This window comes from Scyliorhinus canicula, chromosome 20 (assembly GCF_902713615.1).
Source record: "Scyliorhinus canicula chromosome 20, sScyCan1.1, whole genome shotgun sequence".
Lineage (NCBI taxonomy): Eukaryota > Metazoa > Chordata > Chondrichthyes > Carcharhiniformes > Scyliorhinidae > Scyliorhinus > Scyliorhinus canicula.
The window spans coordinates 75933461-75946685 of record NC_052165.1 but is presented as its reverse complement, the minus strand read 5'-3'; the positions used below and the strand labels follow the sequence as shown (position 1 = coordinate 75946685).

The 13225-nt window shown below is 45.0% G+C and overlaps 1 protein-coding gene across 1 annotated transcript in view; it reads left to right on the top strand.

Annotated features, from left to right (window-relative positions):
- Window positions 1–12996, top strand: part of LOC119954770 (neurogenic locus Notch protein-like) — a 48808-nt gene extending 35812 nt beyond the window's left edge. Inside the window, exons 13-21 of the mRNA XM_038780311.1 lie at window positions 3370–3588; window positions 4076–4195; window positions 4897–5091; window positions 6485–6583; window positions 7271–7453; window positions 10370–10468; window positions 10574–10762; window positions 11990–12088; window positions 12902–12996. Coding sequence (XP_038636239.1) covers window positions 3370–3588; window positions 4076–4195; window positions 4897–5091; window positions 6485–6583; window positions 7271–7453; window positions 10370–10468; window positions 10574–10762; window positions 11990–12088; window positions 12902–12996 — 1298 coding nt within the window. The remainder of the gene's footprint in view (window positions 1–3369; window positions 3589–4075; window positions 4196–4896; window positions 5092–6484; window positions 6584–7270; window positions 7454–10369; window positions 10469–10573; window positions 10763–11989; window positions 12089–12901) is intronic.
- The last annotated feature ends 229 nt before the right edge of the window (window positions 12997–13225 follow it).

The window sequence follows — 13225 nt, the reverse complement described above, 5'->3', positions numbered from 1 at the left end:
TGCTTCCACACAGCGCCAGTGGTTAGCACTGCTGCATCACAGCGCCAGTGGTTAGCACTGCTGCCTCACAGCACCAGGCTCCCAGGTTCAATTCCCCGCTGGGTCACTATTTGTGCGGAGTTTGCACGTTCTCCCCATGTCTGCGTGGGGTTCCTCCGGGTGCTCCGGTTTCCTCCCACAGTCCAAAGATGTGCAGGTTAGGTGGATTGGCCATGATAAATTGCCCTTAGTGACCAAAAAAGTTTAGATGGGGTTATTGGGTTATGGGGATAGGGTGGAAGTGAAGGGCTTAAATGGGTTGGTGCAGACTCGATGGGCCAAAGGGCCTCCTTCTGCACTATGTTCTATGCCAATTCCGGCCTTGGGTGGCTGTGTGGAGTTTGCATGTTCTCCGATTGTCTGCATGGGTTTCCTCCGGGTGCTCTGGTTTCCTCCCACAGCCCAAAGATGTGCAGGTTAGGTGGATTGGTCATGCTAAATTGCCCCATAATATCCAGGGATGTGCAAGTTTGTTTATGGGGTTACAGGCAGGGTGGACAAGTGAGGGCATGGGTAGATGGGCCAAAATAATATTTTCTATGATTTTTCTATGAAAATAGACCCCTAGGGACTGGAGTAATAGGAATTCTGTGGGATTTCTCGCCGGCCTCCGAAGGTGATTAAGAATAAGTTCCAATTAATAACTGCGACCATGATATGCCTGACATTCCTTCTGTACACCTCTTCTGGGAATGTTTGCTGTGGACCTTTATCCATTACATGAGCCAGCAGCCTTTATGAAAGACGCATAAACCCTCTGTGGAAAGGAAATGCTCCTGATACCCAGCCTCATTCTACAGCTTGTATGCACATCCATTCATTCTGCCTAACGCACCTCATTCAGATAATCTGACCACATGTATATATCATGTTATTATAATCTTATACCATCTTGGGCTTATTTACTTTACATGACACAATGCACCAATCACCCAAAAGGGTAAACATTTTGTGGGTTCATTTAATAAGACTAGGCATATCATAACAGTCCTGTATAGATATAAAGCTTGAAAGCATCAGAGCTGTGTGCGTGCGCTCTGCTCCAAGCAAAACTGAAACTAAGACTGGATCACGTGGCACATTTCCCTTGTGGTGATGTCATGCTTCTATCCCTTAAAGCCCTATTACAGCAATACACAGATCATTTCAAATTCTTCCACCCAGCCTCAGTTCTACTGAGTTCTGAGAATGCAGCTTTTTGGTTCAGCATTTAAGGCAGGTATTAATCCAGAGGCCATCCTCAAAACCTTTTCCGGAAAGAATGTAAAGCTCATATTTACATGTCGTACCGAAGGATGACGCAAAATGAAATAATGTTTGAAGCGAAAGCAAAACATGACCTGCTGAAACTCTGAAATGAAAAGCAAAAAAGTCCTGGAAATACTTCATAGGTTGGGCAACATCTATGCAACAAGAAATAGACTGAACATTTCAAGTTGATGATCCTTCATCCACATTCTTTTGAAGTGTACGCTGTTGTAATGTAGGAAATGCAGCAGACTAGATGTGCACAGCAAGGTCCCACAAACAGCAATAGGGTGATGACCAGACATTGACGTCGGTTAAGGGATAAATATTGTCTTGGATACTGAAGAGATCTCCCGTCTCTCCTTTGAAATCGTGTCATAAGACGTTTTACAACCCCTGACCGAATATCTCCTTGTGTGGCTTGGAATCATGTTTCGGTTTTCTAATGCTTCTGTGAGCATAAGTTGTTGCTTGTTGAGTCAGCCTCGATTACCTGTTTGCATCCGGCATGGGACTTAAATTCGTCACCTCCTGGCTCAGCGATGGGATAGCTAATGGACAGATCTCTGGCTGAGGCGGGAAAATCTGCCGGCAGCTCTCCGGCTGGGCAGTCGGGATTTCTCTCCAGACAATCCGGCACTTTGTGTACAAGGAACCTGGAGGTATGGTCCACACCGGCACAGTGGAGAGGCGGTGCCTGATAGGCGAGGGAACATATAGCGGGGAAGCCCTTTAAGTACATTAAAATTTATGCAGCGAGGTAGCACAAGGGGCTAGCACTGTGGCTTCACAGCTCCAGGGTCCCAGGTTCGATTCCCCGCTGGGTCACTGTCTGTGCGGAGTCTGCACGTTCTCCCCGTGTCTGTGTGGGTTTCCTCCGGGTGCTCCGGTTTCCTCCCACAGTCCAAAGACATGCGGGGTTAGGTGGATTGGCCATGATAAATTGCTCTCAGTGACCAAAAAGGTTAGGAGGGGTAATTGGGTTATGGGGATAGGGTGGAAGTGAGGGCTTAAGGGGGTCAGTGCAGACTCGATGGGCCGAATGGCCTCCTCCTGCACTGTATGTTCTATGTTTATCGAGGCGAGGCTACCGATCTTTCTGGACAAGTACTTAATTCCGTCACCAGTGAGGGATGGGGAAAATTGGAAAACGTGATCTCTCCGGCGAGAATCCCGTTTTGCTAGTCCCGCGGGATTTTGCGCCCTCATCGCCATTTACGCTCATGGCAGGTGCAAAATCACCTCTTATGTCACCAACAACATGAGGGGAACAGGATTATGCACAATATCTTTTCCATGTTTGAAGCGTATTGAATGTAGGAAATTGTTATAATATTTTATTGAGTAATATTAATAAAAACACTCGGTTCAAATACATACAGGCAGTATGCTAAAGATGTAATTAAAGTGTCATAAAAGTGAGGGAATCATTGATTCTAACCATTTACTTATTCCTGAATAGATGACTAATGGAATACTGTTTATAGAAAGGAGGTACCCTGAAGTGGAGATAATTAGCAAGGGATCGTATTTAGTCCTAGCTAAACAGATTAGAGGACATCTTAGTGGGATAAAGGAGCCAGGTCTGTCTGTAGTCTTCAGCAGTTTTGCCATAGGATTTGATTCTGACAAGACAGAAGGATTTTCAGGTGTTCCCGAAAGGGTCTCCCCCAAACGTTTGCACATAGAACAGCAAATAACTCTGATCGCTAACTTTGTTTATGTGTAGATTTTGGATTGCTTTTTTGGAATATATATGCCGGCAAGTGTAGAAAGTGAGTTAAAGCTTTTCGTTTTATCTACAAATTGTTTAGCGGTTAATTGTAAAGCCATATCTTTATTGTTAATTTGGTAAATTCTGTGTTTAAGTTAAAGTTTGTTTTAACATAAAAGATACCTATTGGTCAGAGTCATCAATCAAAGTTTTACAAATTTTAAAAAAGTGTTTGGGGTTTCTCGCCCAATATCCTGACAGAAATTTGAGTCTGGTCCGGTATCCAAACAGAAGCAATGAGTGAAACACAGACACTCTACAGAAATGGGACTTCCACTAACTCGGGTCTATTTTTCATTCACACACAGGACTGCGATTCAGGGTGGAGTCACTATCTGTGGAATCCCAGGATGATTACATCTCCTTTGGCTGTGGAACAGATCCCGATCGACACGAGCGTTTCACACTGACCCAGAAACACTTGAACGTCACCAACTTTCACCTCTCCAATTGCACCGGTGCCTGGGTCCATTTCCACTCTGGTCCATATGTGCCAAACACTAGATTCAAAATTTATTATGAAATGGGTGAGTTTTGTTTAATTCATCGCTCTAAAGCCTCGCCCCCACTTTTGGCCCTCACCAAACCTTATCGAAAAAATGTTGAGAATCTGGCTTAAACATTGGAACAACATTGTAAAATAAGACAATTTCGAACTGATTAGATTGTGTTCACATGTCGCATCCCATCGACAGGACATTGCGTATAATTATTATAATACAGCATTAATTTGATAGAGAGTTGGTGTTACATATACATGTTATCATAGAGTGATGTTGTTAAGAGCTTATGACTGCATTCTGAAAGAGCTACCTTTGGGAAGTTAGTATTTAGACTTGATAGAATTAGCCCCTTCATCAATGTTGATGACATGGAGCCTTGATTTAATTAAAGTGCGTTTGTAATGGGATAGGTAAGAGAAAGTTTTACCCTGACTCGGGGCAGATCCATGTCCCCACCCAGCCCTTTACTGTGCTCTCACACTGATATTCCTGTGTCTCCTTCATTTTACAGTGCCAGGTCTCTGCCACAACCTGAGTTGTGACGTAAACGCAGTGTGTAGCACAGACCGCTCTGGATACCTGGCATGTACCTGTAAACCAGGCTGGAGGAGATCAGGCACCAGGTGTTACGGTAAGGCTGTCCCAGTACATCCACTTATCACCACACAAGTCAATGTTTATACTGGAACAGTTTCTGTTTGGATCCTAATGGACCTGAGCTGCATCCTGGAGTTTACAGAGAGCCTGGATCCTCGTGTGTCAGTTTACTTCATTGGATAACACATTCAGCTCAGTGTCAGGAAGTCAGGAGTTCAAGACTACTCAAGGATTTGAAAGCTTCCTGTTAGTCAACCTCATTCCCTCTAATTCTGTCAACACTCATCCAGTGAACACAGCATGTTTGTGAAAATGGAACAGGCTTCAATAAACGTGATTGGCCTATAAAGTACAGGCTAGACAATGATTCTTCCCACTTCTGCTATCGAACTTAGCCCGGCAACCTTACTTTGATTTATATACCTGAGTTGTTCAACCATAAAGAAATATACATTTATAGTTCATACACAATAGACCTTCAGATTGCTAAACGCCCATATGATTAGTCAACTGCTATTTTCATGATTAATTGTCTCAGGACATTATCAAGGAGACCTTGTTAATTCCTAAAAATTCCTGTTCTCTCACAATCCTCCCAATAATAATCAGGTCCACATTAATCACTCATGGTCAAAGTTTATTCTTGCCATGCACACCTTGCTTTGCAGTAAGGTCTGAACATAAGCAATCCGTCTATCTGTATTATTTATTGCTTCCTCTCCACTGCTTCCCCAGACCTCAGGAACATGGTCCACACTGTACGGGCCAATGCCACAGGCCCCAATGTCACACTGAAATGGATGACCGTGCCAATACCAGGAACTGTGATTCGCAACTACCAAATTAACACAAACTGTACAAACCACACCAATGGGATCCTCCAGCTGCAAAGTTACCGGCCTGGAAACGCCACCAGTTTAGTTTTACCCGGTAAGTATTTCAGATCTCACTTAGATTTCTCTGTGCTTGCACAAAGCTGAGCTCGCTGTGATCTTCTTTCACCAAAGAAGCAACAATAACCTGGTCTGTGTAACTTTATTATTCTAATTTCTAAGTTTGAATTTTCCTAGTTTTGCCAAGTTTTTGCGACTTCCTCCATTTTATTCCGTCCAATTTACATTGATTTCCACTGGAGTCAGAATCGCTGCTGCTGCTCCAGGTGTTTGACCCAGGCCTCACGGCCGAGAGTGTCGACAGTGAATGTTGAAGGGTTTACAAGTCTTCATCTAATCAGGGACATCACTGCCCACTAAGACCTGAGGTAACGATTGGAGCCTGAGCTCAACAGAAACCGAATGCAGGCATGTCCTGGAAATTTAACATCCACTTCAGGGAACGTCACTGAAACAGGTCTCCTCAGGATCATTCATCCGATTTCAAATCCCAACCGTCAGGATATTTGACAATCAGCTGAATGAGACCGAGAAGAATTAAACAGAGATCCACACAGGGATTGACTCATTCAACAGACACCTGCATTGATATAGCGCCTATAACCGAGTAAAATGTCCCAAGGTGCTTCACAGGGGCAACATCAAATAAAATTTGACACCGAGTCATACAAGACAATATTAGGACAAGTAACTAAAAGCTTGAATAAAGAGTTAATTATTAAGGAGAGGTTTAAGGGCAGAAACACGGTTAGATTTAAGGAGAGAATTCCAGTGCTAACGCCTGGGCAACTGAAGTTACACTGCCAATGGTGAGGCAAATGAAATTGAAGATCTCAAGAGGCTAGAATGAAATAGCACAGATATATCAGAGAGTTGTCGGCAGGAGGAGAATATGGAGATAGGGAAGGGTGAGGCCAACGAGGATTTAAAAAAACAAGGGTCTGAATTTTAAAATGGAGGTGTTACTGGAAGGGCAGCTATTGTCCAGTGACCACAGGAGTGATGGGCGATTGGTACTCGGTGTGACCACCAGTGTGACCACAGGAATGATGGGCGATTGGGACTCAGTGTGTGTTTGGATTCCCGCAGCAGAGTCTAGGATGAGCTCCGGTTTATCAAAGGTGTAAAGTGACTAGAGGAGCAGATACCAGAAATCGAACTTTGGACCTCCCAATTCTGTGTTGTTCAATCCCACATTCTAACATATTTAATCATGGAGATACCACGGAGATTCCCGTATCGGCCTCCCCGAACAGGCGCCGGAATGTGGCGACTAAGGGCCTTTCAGAGTAACTTCATTGAAGCCTACTTGTGACAATAAGCGATTGTTATTGTGTGTTGGATACCATGCAAGCATAGTGGTATGTTTCTGGAAATTGGTTTTCATGTTTTTTATGCTGTCTAGGTGATTGATGTGAATTTAATTGCAGGTCTGGGCTCCCTGACGGTGTGTACCACTGTGATCCAGGTAAACACCTCCTCAGATGGCCTGGTGACAACCCGACCTTTCACCTTCAGAACCTACTCTGGTGAGCTGTTCCCATGCTCTAGTTTTGTGACTGTTCCACAATATTTAGTTGCGTGTTCACAGACAGTTCTCCACAATTAAATTCAGTATTTGTAGACACCTTGGTGCAAAGCAGAATTGGGCATGGAATGTCAAAGTGTGACGAACGACCATCTTTGGGAAGCTAATTAATCATGTCAAGAGAAAAGATGTTCACACATTGCTTTGTAAGAGACACGTCAGAAATATAGCGGGAGGATCTCCTCAAAATATTTTGCCAAAAATTAGCTGACAGTGGAAATGAGAACTGATTGAATTTCCCCTTGACTCGAATGTGAAAGCTCCTCCAGAAACCTTTTGGTGACAAGACGATTGCTGAGCTATTAGAACCATGGAAATCTAATTCCAATGAAAGTTTCTGGAATCAAGTCTGTTTTCATTCGTCTCAAACATTCCACCTAACTGGGAGAATCTGATATTAGACTGCAGACTAAGAGAAGCAGCAACAACAGACAAGACAACATCAGCATTTGAAAGAGCCTCTGGAAAGGGATACAGGAAAACAAATTTCAGTCAGACTTCCATTTGCTCCTGGTTTTTAAAGGGTGATCTGGAAAAGAACTTACTTTGCAACCGTGAGCTTAAATTGCCGTTCTTGCAGTGATCCCATGGAACCCTTGAGATTAATGACTTTTTGTTTTGCTCTTAGAAATGATTCCCGGGACTCTGAGTTTAACATCCATCTCCACCACCAGTGCTGTGATCTCGTGGGCACAGCTTCAGAGTGTGAGTGCTCTGAGGGACTGCAGTCTGCACTACTACAGTATTGGGAGACCCAGCACTGCCCACGCTGCCAGCCTCGCCTCAGCCAATACAGAGACACTGATCACAGGTAAGAAGAAGACCGACCGATGGCGACGTCCCGCTCCGGGTGCCCCGGTGGCGGGGCTGGCGAACAACTCAAAACACCATAAATATTGGCGAAAGCCAAAGATCCTACCGCCAGGCAATGGCGAGTCACCTCTGCGAAACACAACACGGGCGGCAGGGAAAATCCCCGTTCCTTTTTGAAGTGCAGCCATTCTTTTAATCTGGGAAATGAGGCAACTGATTTGTACACAAGGAGTAATGTAATAATGATCAATAATCATTTTCGTGGTATAAATAGAGAATATGCTGGAAATGCTCAGCATCTGGACAGCAACTCTGGTTTCTGTGTTTTTGCTTCAGATTTCTAACAGGCGCAATATTTTGCCCCAATTTCCGTGACGTTGGTCATAGATTATCATAGAATTTACAGTGCAGAAGGAGGCCATTCGGCCCATCGAGTCTGCACCGGCTCTTTGAAAGAGCACCCTACCCAAGGTCAACACCTCCACCCTATTCCCATAACCCAGTAACCCCACCCAACACTAAGGGCAATTTTGGACACTAAGGGCAATTTATCATGGCCAATCCACCTAACCTGCCACCTTTGGACTGTGGGAGGAATCCGGAGCACCCGGAGGAAACTCATGCAGACACAGGGAGGATGTGCAGACTCTGCACAGACAGTGACCCAAACCGCAATCGAACCTGGGACCCTGGAGCTGTGAAGCAATTGCGCTATCCACAATGCTGCCATGCTGCCCCTGGTCGGGGGAAGAATGTTGGCTGGGACATCAGAGGCAGGTGCCCCGCACCTCAAAATAGTGCTGTGGGACATTTCAGATGAAGCTGAGGACAGAGTTGGGTCTTTGGTTTTACGGTTTCATCTGGAAGACAGCTCCACTCAGTGCAGCCCTCTCTCAATGCTGCATCGCAGTGTCAGTCGAGATTTTGCACTCCAGTCTCTGGAGTCTCGTGTAACCTTCTGACTTAGGAGCAATCATGCTACCACTGAGCTACAACTGAGTCTGAAGTAGCAAAATCCATCCATCAACCCATGAGCGAGACGGCTGCAGGTACAACATCTTGACCCTGAGGCTAAGCATTGAGTCTGGAGGCCATGTTGTAAAGTTTTAATGCAAAGGAAAGCATGTGTCTTGAGTGCAAAATAATATTCAGATATTATCTGAAATCACTTAAAATTGACTCTTAAAACACAGATTTCTCACAGATTAGATAGCATTCTTGGGTTGCAGGGTTTGTTTAATTTTCAATCAAACCAGATATTTCCTCCAAAGGTTGAATGGATTTCATCACAAACGGGTGACAGTCACTGACAAAGTAATATTTCTCGGTTTACCTCCCACCAATGTGAGGGAACCTGAATTCAGGTGTGGGTGAATCAAGAGGCCTTTCTAATGTTGCACAGCTCATTCTGCAGTGTTCTATCAATGTTCAGCTAAACCATAGAACCATAAACCTATGTACTGGATTTTGTAGGGTGCTGCCAACTCCTATCTGCGAGTCGCAGTCATGTGTGATGGCCCACGCGAACAGTTTGGTATAATTCAGCCACTAGGTTTCTATCCAGCTTCCCCACAGGACGTCTGCTCTCTGACACTTGTAGGGATCATTGAACATTTTGTGCTTCGGCGAGGAATGCCCCAGCAAGGCTGCACTTACATTAATTTCTAAATGTCATTTTTAAATGTCGCCTTGAACTCTTGAACTCCCCCTATCACCATCTCCAGGCACCCTCAATGTCCTAACTTATCATTTAGGGGGTCCTTGCGCACCTTCCTCCCCTCATTCCACCTCATAAGGGCAGGGTAGCTCCAGTCCCCATCTCCATCACGGGGAACCTGGCATCAGGGCACCTTGTCCCTGCCAGCCTGGCAGTGCCACCTGGGAACCCTGGCAGTGCCAAGGTGCCCAGGAGGCATTGGGGATGTCAGGGTACCTGGGCAGGTACAACCCTGCCCAGAGCCCGACCACATGGGGGCCTCTGATTGCCTAGAAGACCCCACCCCAAGTGCTTTAACATTTGTGGAAACCAGCGTTAAGCGGCGCCATTGGGAGGTCTCCAGGTGCGTGTGTTCGATCCCGGGCCTTGGGACTCTCCCGCGTGGACATATTTAAGTGAAGCAAATCGCTCACTTAGATATGCAATTCCGGATCCCGCCCAGTGAGGGCGAGCTCCAGATCGCGACGTCTCATGGGATCTAACAAGTCCCTCGTGTTGTAAATATCCGAGAGGCATCTGGCGGTATTTAACGGCCTCATGGTGTCACCGAATTGGACATGGTGAAGCTGTACAATCGCGCCCAATATTTATTCCCGTAGCCTGGGTTTCAGGTTTGTTGCCAGGGCCATGGCAGATGAAGGTAGGAAACTTCAGTGAAAATCTCCCCCATGATGTGTGGAGTGAAGGGAGTGTTTGTTTTCCATTGTGACTGAAGGTTTGGGATGATTTTGTAGTGAAAATGTCAACTTCACTGAGAATGAAAAAGCTGAGTGCTGGTTCAGAAAAGCTGAGATTGGGGCCCCTCACCCTGGCCCGTAGTACCCCAACCCCACCCTGGATGGCAACCAACTACTTCATTAACGGCTTAAGCTCAATAACACATTGTTAATGTTCCTGTGAAACCTGAAAACACAAACCTGAGAGAAGCAGCAAATGTAGGCCTGTTCATTTCTGACAAATTTGGACAGGTCGTTCCCAGGATACTCTGGTACACCTTGCTGAAGATCAACATTGATAAATGACCAATCAGACTGCCTCAAATATGGTTGCGGTTGACATGACTGAGGTGTAAATCCTGTACCAGGAAAGGGAGTTTAAGAAGTAAACCTGGAGAAATACACTCCTGCTAAAGAACCCATGTGAATTATTATCGCAGTATTCTGGGAATTGTATTTAACTTTGGGTCTTTCTTTTCAGGGTTGGAACCAGACACAACTTACACCGTGTCCGTCGAGTGTGACTCTCCCTTTACCGGAACTCTCCGCTCCCAGTCTCTTAATGTCACTACTCTCCCATGTATGTATTCACAAATTATAATATTAGTGTAAAATTGATCCTCTGTCACTGTTGCAAAACTGAAATGTTTCCCTCAATCTAACTGAGAATTTGTTTTATTAACAGCTTCGATATTCCTCAGCAACGTGCAGGTTTCCCACATAACCTCATCTACTGCTGTGATTAGCTGGGATCCACCCACCTCCGGTGCTGCCCAGGTTTTGTCCTACTCCATTGGCTATGGGCCCTCTGGCAGTGACAGACCCATGAAGAATATAATTGTTTTCCCTCCGAATACCAGTCTGATCCTTACAGGTAAAGTCAGTGTGAATAACTGAGGAACCAAATAAGTGAGATTTTGACAGGGGGGTGGGTGGGGTGAGTCTTGGGGTGTCCTGGCAAGACCTGGATGGGTTTGGGAGCAAAGACAGATGAAGGTTCCTCACAGATAAAGACACCTGGTATGGAACACTAGAGTGAACCTTTTGCTTTCATAATCCCAATTTCCCTGCGATATCTGCTGAATTTGGATAGAAATGCAGGGAACCAACAACTTTGGAGATGGCTTCAGGAGCAGTAACCCACGTCCACCAGGTTCCGACCCCATATTGGCAACATTGTGGTTTCCAGTGTGGTTTGGAGCTTTCTGAACCTGTGCGTGCGATTTGGCCGGGAGATAATGAAATCAAAGATTGTTAAGATGGAAGAGAATTAGACTCTCATTCACCTGTGACTTGTACTCCCATGGTTGTCGAGTCTGTATGATTTAAGAGGCAGGTCAATTGGCAGCACCAACTAAGACTTAATGAAATGCTTTAGTTTGGAACCTGCGACTTGTAAATTGATTGCCAGAGTTCTGGAATCCCCAACAGAGATTTCCTTCTTTGACATTTTAATGGGTGTTGCAGAGTTTTCTGGATGGAAGAATGGAAGATGAGGCAGCATAAGAGAAAGATACATAATCTACACTATATCAAACCTGAAAGAAATTCTAGCCATGCAGACCTTAAAGATACCGGGGAGGTTATTTGACTGGGAGAAGTATATTTCAGCAAAGGGGGCGATAGAGGAGCTGTTCCATCTACATGAAGAGCTGCAGCCACCATCAGCTGAAGGGGTAGTTCTATCGCTCACTGTGCAAGTGACCATCACATTCCCATTTAAACCAGAGGGTCATTTCAATCAATGCGTCTGCTATCTTGTAAGGTCCTTCCCTGGCTTCTGATCAGCTGAATCATAGAATGGTTACAGGAGAGAAGGAGACCATTTGGCCCTTTATATTCATGCCAGCTCACTGCAACAGCAACTCAGCTGAAACCACCAATCCAGCCATTTCCCTAGCTCTAATCAATTAATGATCCTATTTTCTTTTCAGAGCCAAAATTCAATCTGCCTCAGCGACATTCCAGATCCTAAACAGATGCTGTGTAAATAATGTTGCGCTTATTTCACCTTTGGTTCTTCTACCATTGACCTTATATCGGTCTCCACTTTAAAATGGGACCCGAGTCACCAATCTATCTGGTTATTTCCCTTTAACAGATCTGAAAGAGTCAACTCCATACCTTGTCAATGTTTCTGTGAAAACATTCTTTGGAGAAGAGGAACTGGGTTCAACGCTGTATTTTAAAACCAAAAACTGTGAGTATTGCAAATATTGCATGTTGTTAACCATTTGGAGACTGAAGGAATTGTGCAGGTAACTGACACTCAGTCAGCAGGATGCTCTGTCGCCGCGCCACATTTCTGCCTCAATCCACTGGCGGTATTCTCCGTTACGCCGGCCAGTCAACGGGGTTTCCCATTGTGGGAAAGCCCAATGCCGTCGGGAAACCCTCAGACTGGCGGCAAAATGGAGCATCCCGCTCTGCAACACCCGCGGAGAAGCTCGCCCAATTTTCCCTGGAAAATCTTCCCATTTCCATTTCTTGGTACCAATGGTGATGAAGTTACAAACTCTAAGAATATTTTTCAGCCAAACCCTGTCGAATTCCGGTCTGGATGACTCATCTGGACCAGCTGGGCTATTGGCAGGGGGAAATGATCACATTCTGAATTATAACCTGCTGGGAGATGTATGAACCCTGAATGGTGTCAGAGCCTCGGAATCCATTATTGGATAGAAAACAAAACCTGCAATAAAGCAGTTAAATCTAAGCACTATGCAGATTTTTTTCAAATTTTTGGAGCTATTTATGAGCTATTTGTGAGTGTTGATAAGGGTCATACAGTTGATGTGATGTACTGGGATGTCCTAAATCTCCCAGAATCAAAGGGACAGAGGCAGCATGGATGCAACGTTGGCTGAGTGACAGGAAACCGAGTATCGATGATGGATTGTTTCCTGGATTGAAGTAAGGTATAGAGAGGGGCCTGCACTGGGACCACTGCTTTTCCCGATATAAATGAATGATTGCACTGGAATGTTCAGGTAACAATGTGAGAATTTTGTAGATGATGTGAAATATGGAAATATTTTGAGCAATGAGGAGGATACTGATAAACTTCAAGAAGATGTAGACAAGCTGGTGATATGTAGGTACAAATAGCGGTGAACATTTATGGACATTAGTTTAGCAACAATTGAGATATTTGGTGAGATGTGCGAATAAGGGGGAACTCCATTGACAGCAGCAGGAACCAATAGACCCCACTACTGACCAATGGTGGGCTTCCTCTGCTGCACAATACAGGCCATGAGGGGGAGAGGGGCTGAAATTCGCCCCTGTTCGAGGGCATTTTGTGATACTGGACTATGATATAAATTAAAGCTGGCCC